The sequence below is a fragment of the Xyrauchen texanus genome, chromosome 24 (genome assembly GCF_025860055.1).
Source record: "Xyrauchen texanus isolate HMW12.3.18 chromosome 24, RBS_HiC_50CHRs, whole genome shotgun sequence".
In the NCBI taxonomy this organism is placed as follows: Eukaryota; Metazoa; Chordata; class Actinopteri; order Cypriniformes; family Catostomidae; genus Xyrauchen; species Xyrauchen texanus.
The window spans coordinates 34,165,047-34,177,727 of NC_068299.1; the positions used below are offsets into that span (position 1 = coordinate 34,165,047).

Below are 12,681 nucleotides of genomic sequence, written 5' to 3' on the forward strand. Positions count from 1 at the left end.
ACTGCCATCATTTCTCCAGTAAACACAGATACATTATCTGATATCCTTCTTATCCTAGACACTTTCAACTTTGAAATTGTGTATGCGATCCCTACACAACCATTTTTTGGATCTTTTGAAGCATCTGTAAAAATGTGTGTTACATCCCCATATCTCAGCCCCACATAGCCACTCCCTAACCTTACACTTCTGATTCACTATGTCCTTCATTTTGTCTTATTTCTAAATAAAGTTAGATCAAGATTGGGCTGTGGCATGACCCATAACGGTACTGGTGGCAAAGTTACTATTGACGCCTATCTATACTCCTCTAATCCCATGTCTAACTAAATCTCCAACAACCCAACCAAAACTGGTGCATTTACTTTGCCCATGTTCCAACTAGGACCCACTAACATTTTTGTTGGGTGAATTTCACTCTGGCCTTATCTTAATACGATAAACAACGTTTACCTACTTTTATTGGAACTATACATTTTTATATTCAAATAAAATTTGAACGCTTTAGCAGATTTCTTTTATTATCAACAAAGTTTGTACAAACACTTACATCATTGACATACAACATAGATATAACAAAGACTTTCACACTAGGGGGCTATTGCTAATTTATATGAAGATATTACAGCAATTACAAATTTTCAATGTTTTAATTGCTTTTAGCTTCATAGAAAATCAGAGTGAATCAATATAAAGCTCAATTTCTTTCTTGAATGAATTAAAATAAGGTTTTTTACAGGAGAATTTACATTTATGAACATAAAATTTTGCCATTAAAAGAATAAAATTAATTATATAAATCTGACAATGCTTGATTCTACTGTTCTCCCAAATACCAAATAAAATATGTTTCCAAAACAACACAAATTGGTCATCAATGTTTCTTGTGATAAAATCACAGACATTTTGCCAAAATGGTCTTACCACTGGGCAATGCCAAAATAAATGAACCACAGTTTCAGGGCAACTGTCACAAAAGGTACAATTAACATCAATATCACTTTTAAATTTTATAAAATAATGTTTTACAGGGTATATTCTATGTATCAATTTGAATGATACCTCCTTAACTTTGTTTGTAATTAAATATTGATTAGGCATAAGCCAAACCTTTTTCCACACACTGCTGTAAAACGATTCCAATATGAGTAAATATAAGGCAAAGACACATAATTTCTTTGAAATAACTCTCTTATAGATCTGTTCTTCGCGTTAAGGGAAAAACAGATATTACCTACATAAGTACTTACTATAGTAGGTGGGAACAATTGTTGAGTATTAATTATTTTTTGATGTTTGAACAGCATACAGATTTCAGGAGAAATTGCTCCAAAAACTTTTGCATATTCCCCTGGTGTTACAGGAATCTTATAATGCGCCAAAAACTCATTGTAAGTGAAAAGAAAACCCTTTGAATTAAATAACTGATCCACCAATATGATGCCATTATCAAACCAATGTTTCAAAAACAACGATTTGCACTTATATAATATATCCCTATTGTTCCATATATAATACTTAAGTGGTGAAAAATTATGCTTGAAAATCAATGACCATGATAAAAAGGCCTGGCGATGAAATTCCGAAAGTTTCACTGGTACTTTATCAATATTATAATTACAACTAAGAAGAAAATGTATATTACCAAAGTTAGAAAGAATATGGGAGGTTATAAAGTACCAATTTGAGTAAGGATTTCTGACAATCTGACGAAGCCAATTAACTTTAAATGTATTATTTAACGTTTCAAAATCCAAAACATTTAGGCCACCATTTTCATATGAATTAGTTATAACTGTTTTCTTTATGTAATGTATTTTGTTTTTCCAGATAAAGTCAAACAGTATTTTATCTATTTTTTGCATATTTTTTTTATTAAGATGCAAAGCCATTGCTGCATAAGTCAGTCTAGAAATTCCCTCTGCCTTTGTAAGTAAAACTCTGCCCCTTAAAGAAAGATCTCTCATAAGCCAGTGATTTAATTTCTTTTTAGTTTTTTCAACAATAGGATTAAAATTTAATAAACACCTTCTGTGCTGATCTTTAGTAATGCTTATTCCCAAATACTGAACCTCAGATTTTAAGGGAATACCATTATAAGATGCTTCAGAACATTCCTTGATGGCCATAAGCTCACATTTAGCCAAATTTAAGTAAACACCAGATGCCCTTGAAAATTCACAGATTAATTCAGTAGCCACTGAGATCTGGTCTTCGTTTTGAATGAAGAGCGTAGTGTCATCTGCTAATTGGGTTATTTTGATCTCTCTATCAAAGATAGTGATGCCTTTCATTGGACTTGATTTAATATGAGAAGAAAGAAGTTGACTCACTAATAGAAAGAGGTATGGAGAGACAGAATAAGGGAGATAGGTCTAACTGCAGAACCGCAGAACCATACGTCATAGCAGCGTGAGGATGACAGCGCCAGCCTAACCATAGAGCCTAACCGTCTGATGCCGGAAGTGGGCGGGGTAGCAGTCTAACGCCAACAAACAGAAAGAGTGTTGCAGAACTTAAAATGTACAGTAGGTGGCGGTGATGCTCATACGGAGTGAGCGGACAAAATCAGAAGAAGACGCTTCGTAGACAAGAGGACACACATGTTAAGCTTTTGAAGTCGCTTTCAACTCAGAGATATTTGTTCTTAGCTTTGATGTAAACTCTCTACACTTTCCATATCTTAAGATGCCGAGGTATGAGCTGTGTTTGATCCTGAAGGCGATGCAGAGGCCGGAGACTGCGGTTGTCCTGCGGCGCACGGTGGAGACTCTGTTCGAGCGCGGCGCGGTGGTCCGGAGTCTGGAGAACCTCGGCGAGCGAAGATTGCCATACAAAATCTCCAAACACGACTGTCGCCACACGCATGGCGGATACTTCAACATCGATTTCCACGCCTCGCCCAAAATCGTCAGCGGACTGTTAGAGCAACTTGAACGGGACATTGACGTTTTGCGTCCCACAGTTTTAAGAAAAGACATCGAGTTTTCCAAGGCGCAGTGCTGTGGTCCTCCACCCGCCAATGCAAAGGGTGCCTCGTCGAATTAAACGTGAGAGTCGCCGTCTTTCCATGATTTATTTTTATTAATAAGGATTGGGATTAGGGGTTAAGATGAGAAAAGGAGAAAGTACATTGATTCTAAAGCAATATACAATAGCCCAAAATTATTTGGACACTCTTAAAATAGTACGTGCAATTGCAATGGATACATAAAAAAAAAAAAAAAACGTTGAATCAAGGTGAATTTCTTTTAAATAAAAATGAAACCGTTCTTGAAGACATTGCAAAAGTGGCTCTGAAAAGACATCATCTAACATTTGTGCACAGATGTCACCTGGTTTGACATTTTGTTAGTGTCCAAATGGGGCCACATTAACTGATTATTTTTTTGATGTGATGATATATGTCCCGTCTTATGTAAATATGTTTTCTTTATTTTTCCCAAAGGACTATGAAGATTGCCACATCTGCTGGATTATGGACATGGACTTTTGCAATTGGACAAAATAATATAATTTTCTTTTTGGAGAAGGGCATTTACTTGATCTATTTATGTGGTACATGTTTCATTAAAATCTCTGTACATATGATCTCCTTTCAATTTCATTTTAAAATAAATACTGTGCTTCAACTATTACAAACTCAGAATAGAATATTAATGCATTTGATGAAAATGAATATTATTGGGACCCCACCCCATAAAACAGTATACAAAGTTACTTAAAGTTTTTATTTTATTACATGGCAGTACAAAAGACAAAAAGTATATATATATAAATAAGAGTTATTTAGCAAACACTTTATTATTAGACTATTAATACAAATGAATAAATAAAAGTATATTTGTGAAGTGTTCTAGAGGAATGCTATAACTTAGTGGCTCATCCAAAGGAAAGAGTAAGAGAAGTGCTGCTCCCAGAACCAATGTTCACGCACTGGAAATACTAATAGTTACCAAAAAAAAAACTTTGAATGGCAATGCAGTTGACCATATCTAATCCAGAACTCAGAAAAACTAAGTGTTCCTGGTCCTTAAAGGGATAGTTCACCCAAAAATTTACATTCTGTCATCTTTTCTCACCCACATGCCATCCAAGATGTGTATGACTTTCTTTCTTCAGCAGTACACAAATTAAGATTTTTAGAAGAATATTTGGACAGTGAACAATGGAAGTGAATGGAGGCCAAAACTTTTAAGCTCCAAAAAGCACATTAAGGCAGCATATAAGTAATCCATAAAGCCCAAAGTGTGCTTCGAGCATTGAATGTGTGCGCAGCCCGATTTTTCTAACGAGCTAATTGCACATGCATTTTGTTACTCTTCTGACTAGTTTTAATCAAGTTACCATTACTCTATAAACCCTAAAGTTGTCATTGTCAGTCATCCATTATCAGAAAGCATGGTATCTCCTTCCACTTCTATTCTGATGACACTCAAATCTACTTGCCAGTTAAACGAAATGATCACATTGCATTATAATCTCGTCTAGCTTGCCTGGAGGAAATTAAAGGTCGGCTAGCCAAAAACATTTTTGTTTTTGAATAAAGATAAGACAGAAGGGATCGTCTTTGGTTCCACAGATCATTTTGATGTCAGTAATGCTGATTGTGGAAATCTCAATGAGATTTTTCCTCTCTCCTCAAGTACGGAACCTGGGTGTCCAGTTTGATAGCCAGCTGAAATTTGACAAACATATTGATGATGTCATAGGTTCCAGTTTCTTTCAGCTACGTCTACTCTCTAAAGTTAAACCCTTTTTGTCAGAGAAAACATTAGAGATAGTAGTTCATGCTTTCATCACTTCTCATCTGGATTACTGTAACTCTCTCTATTGTGGAATTTCCATATCTCTTATTGCTCGTCTTCAATTATTTCAAAATGTAGCAGCAAAATTTCTAAAAGGAGGTCGGAAGTACAATCATGTTACCCCCATTTTAAAATCACTTCACTGGCGGCCGGTTCAAGCTAGAATAGATTTAAAAATTCTATTGTTTATTTATAAATCATTACACAACTAAGCTCCCAGTTACTTATCAGACTTACTACATCCTTACAATCCACATAGAAGTCTGAGATCCGGTGATCAACATCTCCTCGATGTCCCACGCTTGAGGCTAAAGCGTAGAGGAGGGAGAGCCTTTTCGGTTGTGGGTCCTATTTTATGGAATGGTATCAGATTGTCACCTTCATCATCTGTTTTTAAATCTTCTCTTAAAACTCATCTCTTTTCACTGGCTTTTAATAGCATGTAATGTCTTGGTCTTAAATTGTTGTGTGTTTTTATTATTTTGTATTGTACAGCACTTTGGTCAGCCTTGATGCATTTTTAAATGTGCTTTATAAATAAAAGAACTTGACATTAATAAAAACAATCTAGTGGTCCAAATAAAACATAACTTGAAATGTTAAGTTTTGAATCATAACTCAAATAGATGCTCCTTAAACTTTGCTTCAAGTACTACTATCTCAAAATTATGAATCAAATCTACCACTGAAGTCAGCCATGGCAAATTATTAATTAATTCCATGTTCAATAACGGGCATTATTTATTTATATTTTTGATTTTTTTTCCTTTTTCTTCCCAATTTGGAATGCCCAATGCGCTCTTAAGTCTTCGTGGTGGCGTAATGACTCCCCTCAATCTGTGTGGCGGAGAACGAATCTCAGTTTCCTCATCTTATCACATGGCTTGTGGAAAAATACTAATAAAAACAAAAAGGAGTGATTTGTAAATTATAATTACCATTTGCTATATTGAAAGCACTACAGCTAAAGTACATGTTTTACCTTGTGAATTTCATTGTTCTTTTTTTTTTTTTATTTTTATGTACAGTCATTCCAAATCAGATGATTGCAACACCCTCCAAAAACGTTGGGACAGTCGGGTGTTTACCACTGTGAAACATCACCATTTCTTCTAATAACACTTATTAAGCATTTGGGCACTGAAGACACAATTTTGTTAAGTTTAGAAAGTGAAATTTCCCCCCTCATCCATTATGTAGGTCTTCAGATGCACAATTGTGCGGGGTCTTCGTTGCCATATGGTGTGCTTCATAATGCTCCACACATTCTCAATTGGAGACAGGTCAGGACTGCAGGCAGGCCAATCTAGCACCCACACTCTCTTCTCACACAGCCATCCACTTGTAATTTGGGCAGTATGTGGTTTGAAGTTGTCCTTCTGGAAAATGCAGGGACGTCTCTGGAAAAGACGCTCAAAATATTTACATAGCTTTCTGCATTCAAGGTGTTCTCACAGATGTGCAAGTTACCCATGCCATGGGCACTGACACACCCCTGGACCATACAGACACTGACTTTTGGGCCTGATGCTGATAACAGCTCAGATGGTGCGCACATAATGCATCATTCACGCACATTCAGATAAAGTTTACATTTCTAAAAAAATGTGTCACAAACAGAGCTTAATAAATTGTGGTGTGAGATTTGTGAGGCTTGCTTTTCCATCACCTATGGAGGCCGCACCGATATTGCGCAGCATGTTCATACAAAAAAGCATGGATGCTGCTAAAAGTAAGTGTGCCACACCAAGTGTTAGCAATTGCTTTGTGAAACAAAGTTCAGAATCTGACAAGATGCATGCAAGTGAAGGATGTTTTGCTTATCATTCTGTTGTGCATGGCCATAACTTTGCACATTCATGACCTGAGAAAAGTCTTGCAGGCCAGACTGGAGGTATCATTCTTACCCTCTGACATTAAAAAGCAGTTGAATGCCCTGGTTATAGCTGGTGACATGTGAGCGGATGATTTCTTTTGTGCAGTGAGAAACATTTATTCAGCATCGGTGGATTACCTCCAAAGCCGCTCATTGGAGAACACAAAAAAACTTGTTTGGGCCCTACTGAGAAACATGCCAGAGTGGAAAGACATTCAGAGCAGCATCTAACACTTCTCCTCCAGAACCCCTGCTCTCAATTTGATTGCTGAAACCATGCTCTTTGATGAGTTGGCTTGTGCGAAAAACATTGTCACATTGCCCAGCCCCACCCTCCGCACTGTCACACTGAAACTGATGAATTTGTAGTTAAAGGACCTGCATCCGGCTGGCAGAGGACCCGAATAACTTTGAAATAACAAATGCAGTCTAGAAGAGAGAATGACTAAAATAATAAGATACAAAACTTAAATTCAGAGCATAGATACATCAACAAGGTTTTTCAAAATTGGAGTCATATGTTATAAAGAAAATAATAAATTATAAGATTAATAAAACATGGAACAAATAATCAAAGTATTGTTTAATGCGCACGATAAGGCAGAACACGCAGGTGACCTTCAGCCACGCTATTGGATGCCACCATTGGATCGATAGGTGGACTTCACAAAATAGATGGCATCATGAGCAAGGAAAATTATTTGGATATATTGAAGCAGATGTTGCATATGCCGCTGCCAGTCATTACTATACAGAATAATCATCTAAATATGCAGTGGCATATAATGTATGGGGCCTGAGGATTTTGTCCATGAGATGCTGAAACATGGCTAGGGCCCCGAACATACTGAACGGAAGGGTCATGAATTGGTGTAAGACGAATGGTGTGGAAAAATCATTTTTTTCTCTGGAGATTGTTAAAGGGATCTGCCAATAACCCTTTGTTAAGTTCAGTGTCAAATAAAATTGACTTTGGACATGGCTTTGGACACCATGTTCACTTTGCAATAGTCTACACAGAACCAGACTGACCCGTAGCACCAGAACCACCAGGCTGGCCAAATCACTGTGCGACTCTTCTATTACGCCCATATCAAGCGCAGCCTTTTTTTGTGTTCAGGTAGGCAATAGGAGTCGCTACGAAGAACCACTCCCTGGGTGTCTCGATATTTTGCTCTATGAGGTTTGTGTGACCAAGGAGAGGCGAGTACACATTACGCAAATTTCGTTTGCAACTTGGCCATGTCTGTGAGCTGCTACGGTGAGAGTTGGTCTCCACAATGGACCGGGGTGAATTAATTTGGTTTTAGAGATACCTCTGGCATGAGCTCCGCCCTCTCAGGGACTACCTTTGCTAGGGCCACAGGGACCACCTCCCTCAATGATTTTAGGAGGTTGAGATGGTAAACGTGACGTGCCCCACCCCTATCCATTCACTTAACCTCATAATCGAGATTTCCTACTCGCCATGTGACCTCAAAGAGCCCTTGCCACTTGCAGAGTCATTTAGAGCTTGAGGTGGGCAGTAATACAAGCACTTTATTTCCTGGTGCTAATTTCTGTAGTTGAGTGCCACTGTCATACAGCCAGCTTTGACGTTCCTGAGCTTGGAGCAAATTCTCCTGTGTTAATCGACCCAAGATGTGGAGCTTTGTTCTAAGGTCAAGAACGTACTGAATTAAATGTTTACTGTTTGAAGGTCCCTCCTCCTTAGCTTCCTGTATGACGTAGAGCATGCCACGTGGCCGATGCCAATACAGTAGCTCGAATGGGGAAAACCCTGTCGAGGCTTGCGGGACCTCTCGCTCTGCAAATAACAGGGGATCGAGCCACCTATACCAATTTCTAGCGTCCTCATGTACAAACTTACGAATCATGTTTTTTAAGGTTTTATTAAATTGGTCCACCAACCCATCTGTTTGTGGGTGGTAAACAATGGTGTGAATCGATTTAATACCTAACAATTCGTATAGTTTGCGTATTGTTCATGACAAAAGGTAGTTCCTTGATCAGTGAGGATTTCTTTTGGAATCCCCACTCGGGAGATTATTCTGAAGAGTGCATCCACAACATTACACGCTGATATTTTGCGCAGGGCACTGCTTCAAGATATCGCGTTGCATAGTCTACTAGAACTAATACAAAGCGATTCCAGCGTGCGGTCCGTTCAAATGGCCATGGTCCATGCCAAGTAGACATGTGGTCCATGCCAATTCTTTTGAAGAAGATCTTGATTAGTGGTAGAGGGTGCTTTTGGGGTGGCCTGTGGATTCACCAACTGACATTTATGGCACAACGGACACCACTTGCTAATGTCCCCGTGAATGCCTGGCCAAAAAAAAAAAAAACGGGCCATTATTCAGCAGCGCCAGCCCCTTCTCTGTCGATTAACCTCCGGAACACCTGCCAGTCCTCCACTCAGGCCTGGAGCAAGAGTTGGAACCACTGTTCCTGCTCTAGGCATAACTCCATGAGGGCTTGATGCTGGGTTTGTTATATGCTTTGATTGGAGCGGCTGTGGCTCAGGTGGTAGAACGGGTCGGCCACAAATTGCAGGATTGATGGTTTGATTCCTGGCCCACATGACTCCATATGCCGAAGAGTCCTTGGGCAAGACATTGAACCCCAAGTTGCTCCCAATGGCAGGCTAGCGCCTTGCATGGCAGCTCTGCCATCATTGGTGTGTAAATGTGTGTGTGAATGGGTGAATGAGATGCAGTGTAAAGCGCTTTGAATACCGCTAAGGTTAAAAAGGCGCTATAGAAGTGCAGACCATTTACCGTGCTGGCGAGGGATTTGATGACTTCGCGCAGCGGCGTTGATTCCATAACGACGTTGTCCTCCAAAGTCCCAGGTTTCAGAACCAGTGTGACAATTTCAGTTCTCTTGGGCAATGGAGAAGTCAGGAGGCAATGAAGCAGTGTAGATAAGACTTTATTTCTCTGCTTAACACAGTCTGTTCACGTAGTTTCAATCAGGTAACAAAAGCAACATTTTAAACATTCAGTCAGATCATGGATACACTCAGCAAGCGTTGAATTCGTGCTCTCTATCGCTCTCTCCCTCTGCCATCACTATAACAATAGACAGGTGTTAGAGATAATTACAAACCAGGTGACGAGCCTTACTGCTCTCTCTGCTGCCAGCGAAAAGTACTAGGTGACAACAGTTACAGATGCAGATGCACCCTCTACTTCTCATTGATCTCTGCCTAGGTAAGGATATGTCAAGAGGCAGGAAAAAATATCATAAATTCACTGTATATATATATATATATATATATATATATATATATATATATATATATATGGAGCTGTAAATGAATGTCCAACATCCATTACATTAGAGCGCTTTCAATATCGCTATACATACATAATTCTCATCAACAGACTGCTCCAATAATCTTCGCCCTATTACCTTACTTAAAAGTGACTATAAACTCTTTGCCCACATTTTTGCCAATAGACTCAAGATGGGGTTAGTCCAAATAATCAGTAAATCACAGTCCGGTTTATGAAAGGAAGACCAATACATAATAATAATAATATTAAATTAGACTTAGACATCATAGATTATCATGAATGGATTGCAGATTAAGGGTATATTTTATTTTTGGAATTTAGAACACAATTTCATTTTCCAGTCGCTTGAGATATATGGATTTGTTAACAAATTTCTCTCTTTTATAAAAATGCTGTATAAAAATATGAATAGCTCTAGCTCACTGTCACATGGGACATCCCAGAGATTTGAAATCCTACAGGGAATTAGGCAAGGATGCCCAATCTCACCATTTCTCTTTATCTTAACTGTAGAAGTTCTTGCTATCTTGGTAAATAAGGACAGCAGTATTGAGAAGCTTAGTATATTTAATAAACAAATTGGAATTAGTCAATTAGCAGATTACACTATGCTTTATTTAAAGGACAGATACCAAATTGAAAAGGCAATTTGTTTGATAAAATTAGGTAGGTAATTAATTTAGAGTTAATGAATGGAGTTTTAAAGACTCAATGGTTGAGGTTCTTCCAACATAACACAAAGCATATGGTTCACTGTCTCTTCTTCAGTGTTTGAGAAGCTGGGTGGTGTGGAATTTTTGTTAAAGTGTGAGTTTGAGATTTCAAAACTACCTTTAAGACTATCCAAATTTCATCAGCAAATTCTCTTATATAGGAAATTAGCATTCTAACACTATTTTAGCCCTCACAAAACTTGTATTTGGAATAATCGTTTTACTGTACACCGCAACAAATCCTTGTTTTATTTAACCGCGAGGTTAGTTCACTCACCCAAGTGTAGAATCTGCTAAACAGTGTTGGACAGTGATAGGAGTTACATGTCCATAGTGTTCTTTTCTCTTTTGATGTGGCATTAAAACTTTTCATGTTGTGTTGTCATGTAGAGTAGGGTCCATCTTCCTCCACCAACATGGTACGGAATTAAATTATGTTGTTTTAATTGAAGATCATGTGTCTGACTATACATTATAGATGTTCATGATCTCAGCATTAGGGAAAAGTAACTCATCTCTTTCTTGTTAATAGGAAGCTGTAAATGGGCCCTATTGAAATGCAGAACAAAATGTAATTTAGAGATGGACCATATACAGCTTCTGATGGAGTAGAGGAGGCTGAGGATCAGAAAGATACATCTTTTCATTTAATCACCTGACCACCAGCTAAACGAGGGCACTGTGGGTGACTCTAAATGATAGCACGTCTCATTTATATTTTCAGATAATAGAGTAATGTACAAGTCTGGAAATGTGTGCATTTATATGTACCGTAGCCTACATGAATTAGAGTGATAAAGAAATACATCTGTGGTCTGTGAAATGATCACATATTATCTAGTTAGTGAAGAAGAAGAATGAGTGATTAATTGCTTAAGCTTTTAATTGGCAGACATTACATACATATTGATACTATGGAATGTAATTTTATATATAACATTAATATTCATTGACTCAAGGAACTGTAAATAGAATGTGGGTGCTATAATAATTTTATTCTATGAAATGTATAGAATAAAAATGATTTATTAGAAGGGCTAAATATAAATACATAAAGCCCTGTCTTCACAGTGAAGAGTGTGGGAGACTTTCCAATGAGTTCTGTGTTGAAAAATATTACACTATTAAAACCTTCCCATTAAAAGTAAAAGTGCAATGTACACAGTTTGTTCACTTTTTAATGCAAATCTGCGGTGCGAGACTGGAAATGCTGGAGTGGAGAAGATTTGTGAGGTAAAGATTGCAGTTTACCATAATATTGCTTTTAAGTATAATTTTGTGCGGAACCTGAACTTTCTCGCCCACTGTGCTCACAGCCACTGAAATGTACTAACATCTACCTGAAATAAACAAACTCTGGAACATAACCTACTCCGGAGCAGGTTATGCTCAGAGTAAGTCGCTATGGCTACTAATGGCACTTTTCCACTGCACGTTACGTTTAGATTCGACTTGCTTTACTTTTCTGAGCTTGATTTTCCACTGCTGTTTAGTGCTGCCTCAACGTGGGTGGGATTATAGGCTGATCGTCACAGTTGCGCCGCCTTTACTGCCATGACATCATCTTAAACGCGACACAAAACAATAACACAACCGCTAGCTGTTAGCTACTAGCTCATTGTGCTGCATAAAGCAGTTGTTGCATGGTGATTTTAAACAAGTGTAACAGTTGAATTGGCCTGGTTGTTTTAGAAGCAAGCTTCCAGTAGCTGGTCAACTAAATAAAGTGAAGCTTTCAAGCAGAGTATAGAGTTAACGTAACAAAACATACCATCCTCCATCGTGGCTGAGTCCAGGGCACTCTCCCTCCCATTGCTAGCCAGTTTAGATAGAGTGCATTTGGTCGAACCACTTCCACTTTTCCTTGATGGTTCTGTAGTCACTTTTATATATTTTTTTTTAACTTTTCCCTACACTGTTGGTGGATCCGGTGGTAGCCGTGTCTCAGCTGTGCAGTCAACAGCTGAGACACTTCCTGAAAG

At 38.2% G+C, this 12,681-nt stretch overlaps 1 protein-coding gene across 1 annotated transcript; it reads left to right on the plus strand.

Moving 5' to 3' along the window:
- Positions 1 to 2,549: 2,549 nt before the first annotated feature.
- mrps6 (mitochondrial ribosomal protein S6) lies at positions 2,550 to 6,917 on the plus strand. Its single transcript, XM_052090238.1, has 2 exons — positions 2,550 to 3,050; positions 3,449 to 6,917. The coding sequence occupies exon 1, from the start codon at positions 2,689 to 2,691 to the stop codon at positions 3,046 to 3,048; it is 360 nt and encodes a 119-aa protein (XP_051946198.1). The 5' UTR covers positions 2,550 to 2,688; the 3' UTR covers positions 3,049 to 3,050; positions 3,449 to 6,917.
- Positions 6,918 to 12,681: the final 5,764 nt, after the last annotated feature.

Bases quoted from the DNA above. Each gene is read 5' to 3' on its own strand.
- mrps6 (XM_052090238.1), top strand. From the start codon at position 2,689: ATGCCGAGGTATGAGCTGTGTTTGATCCTGAAGGCGATGCAGAGGCCG.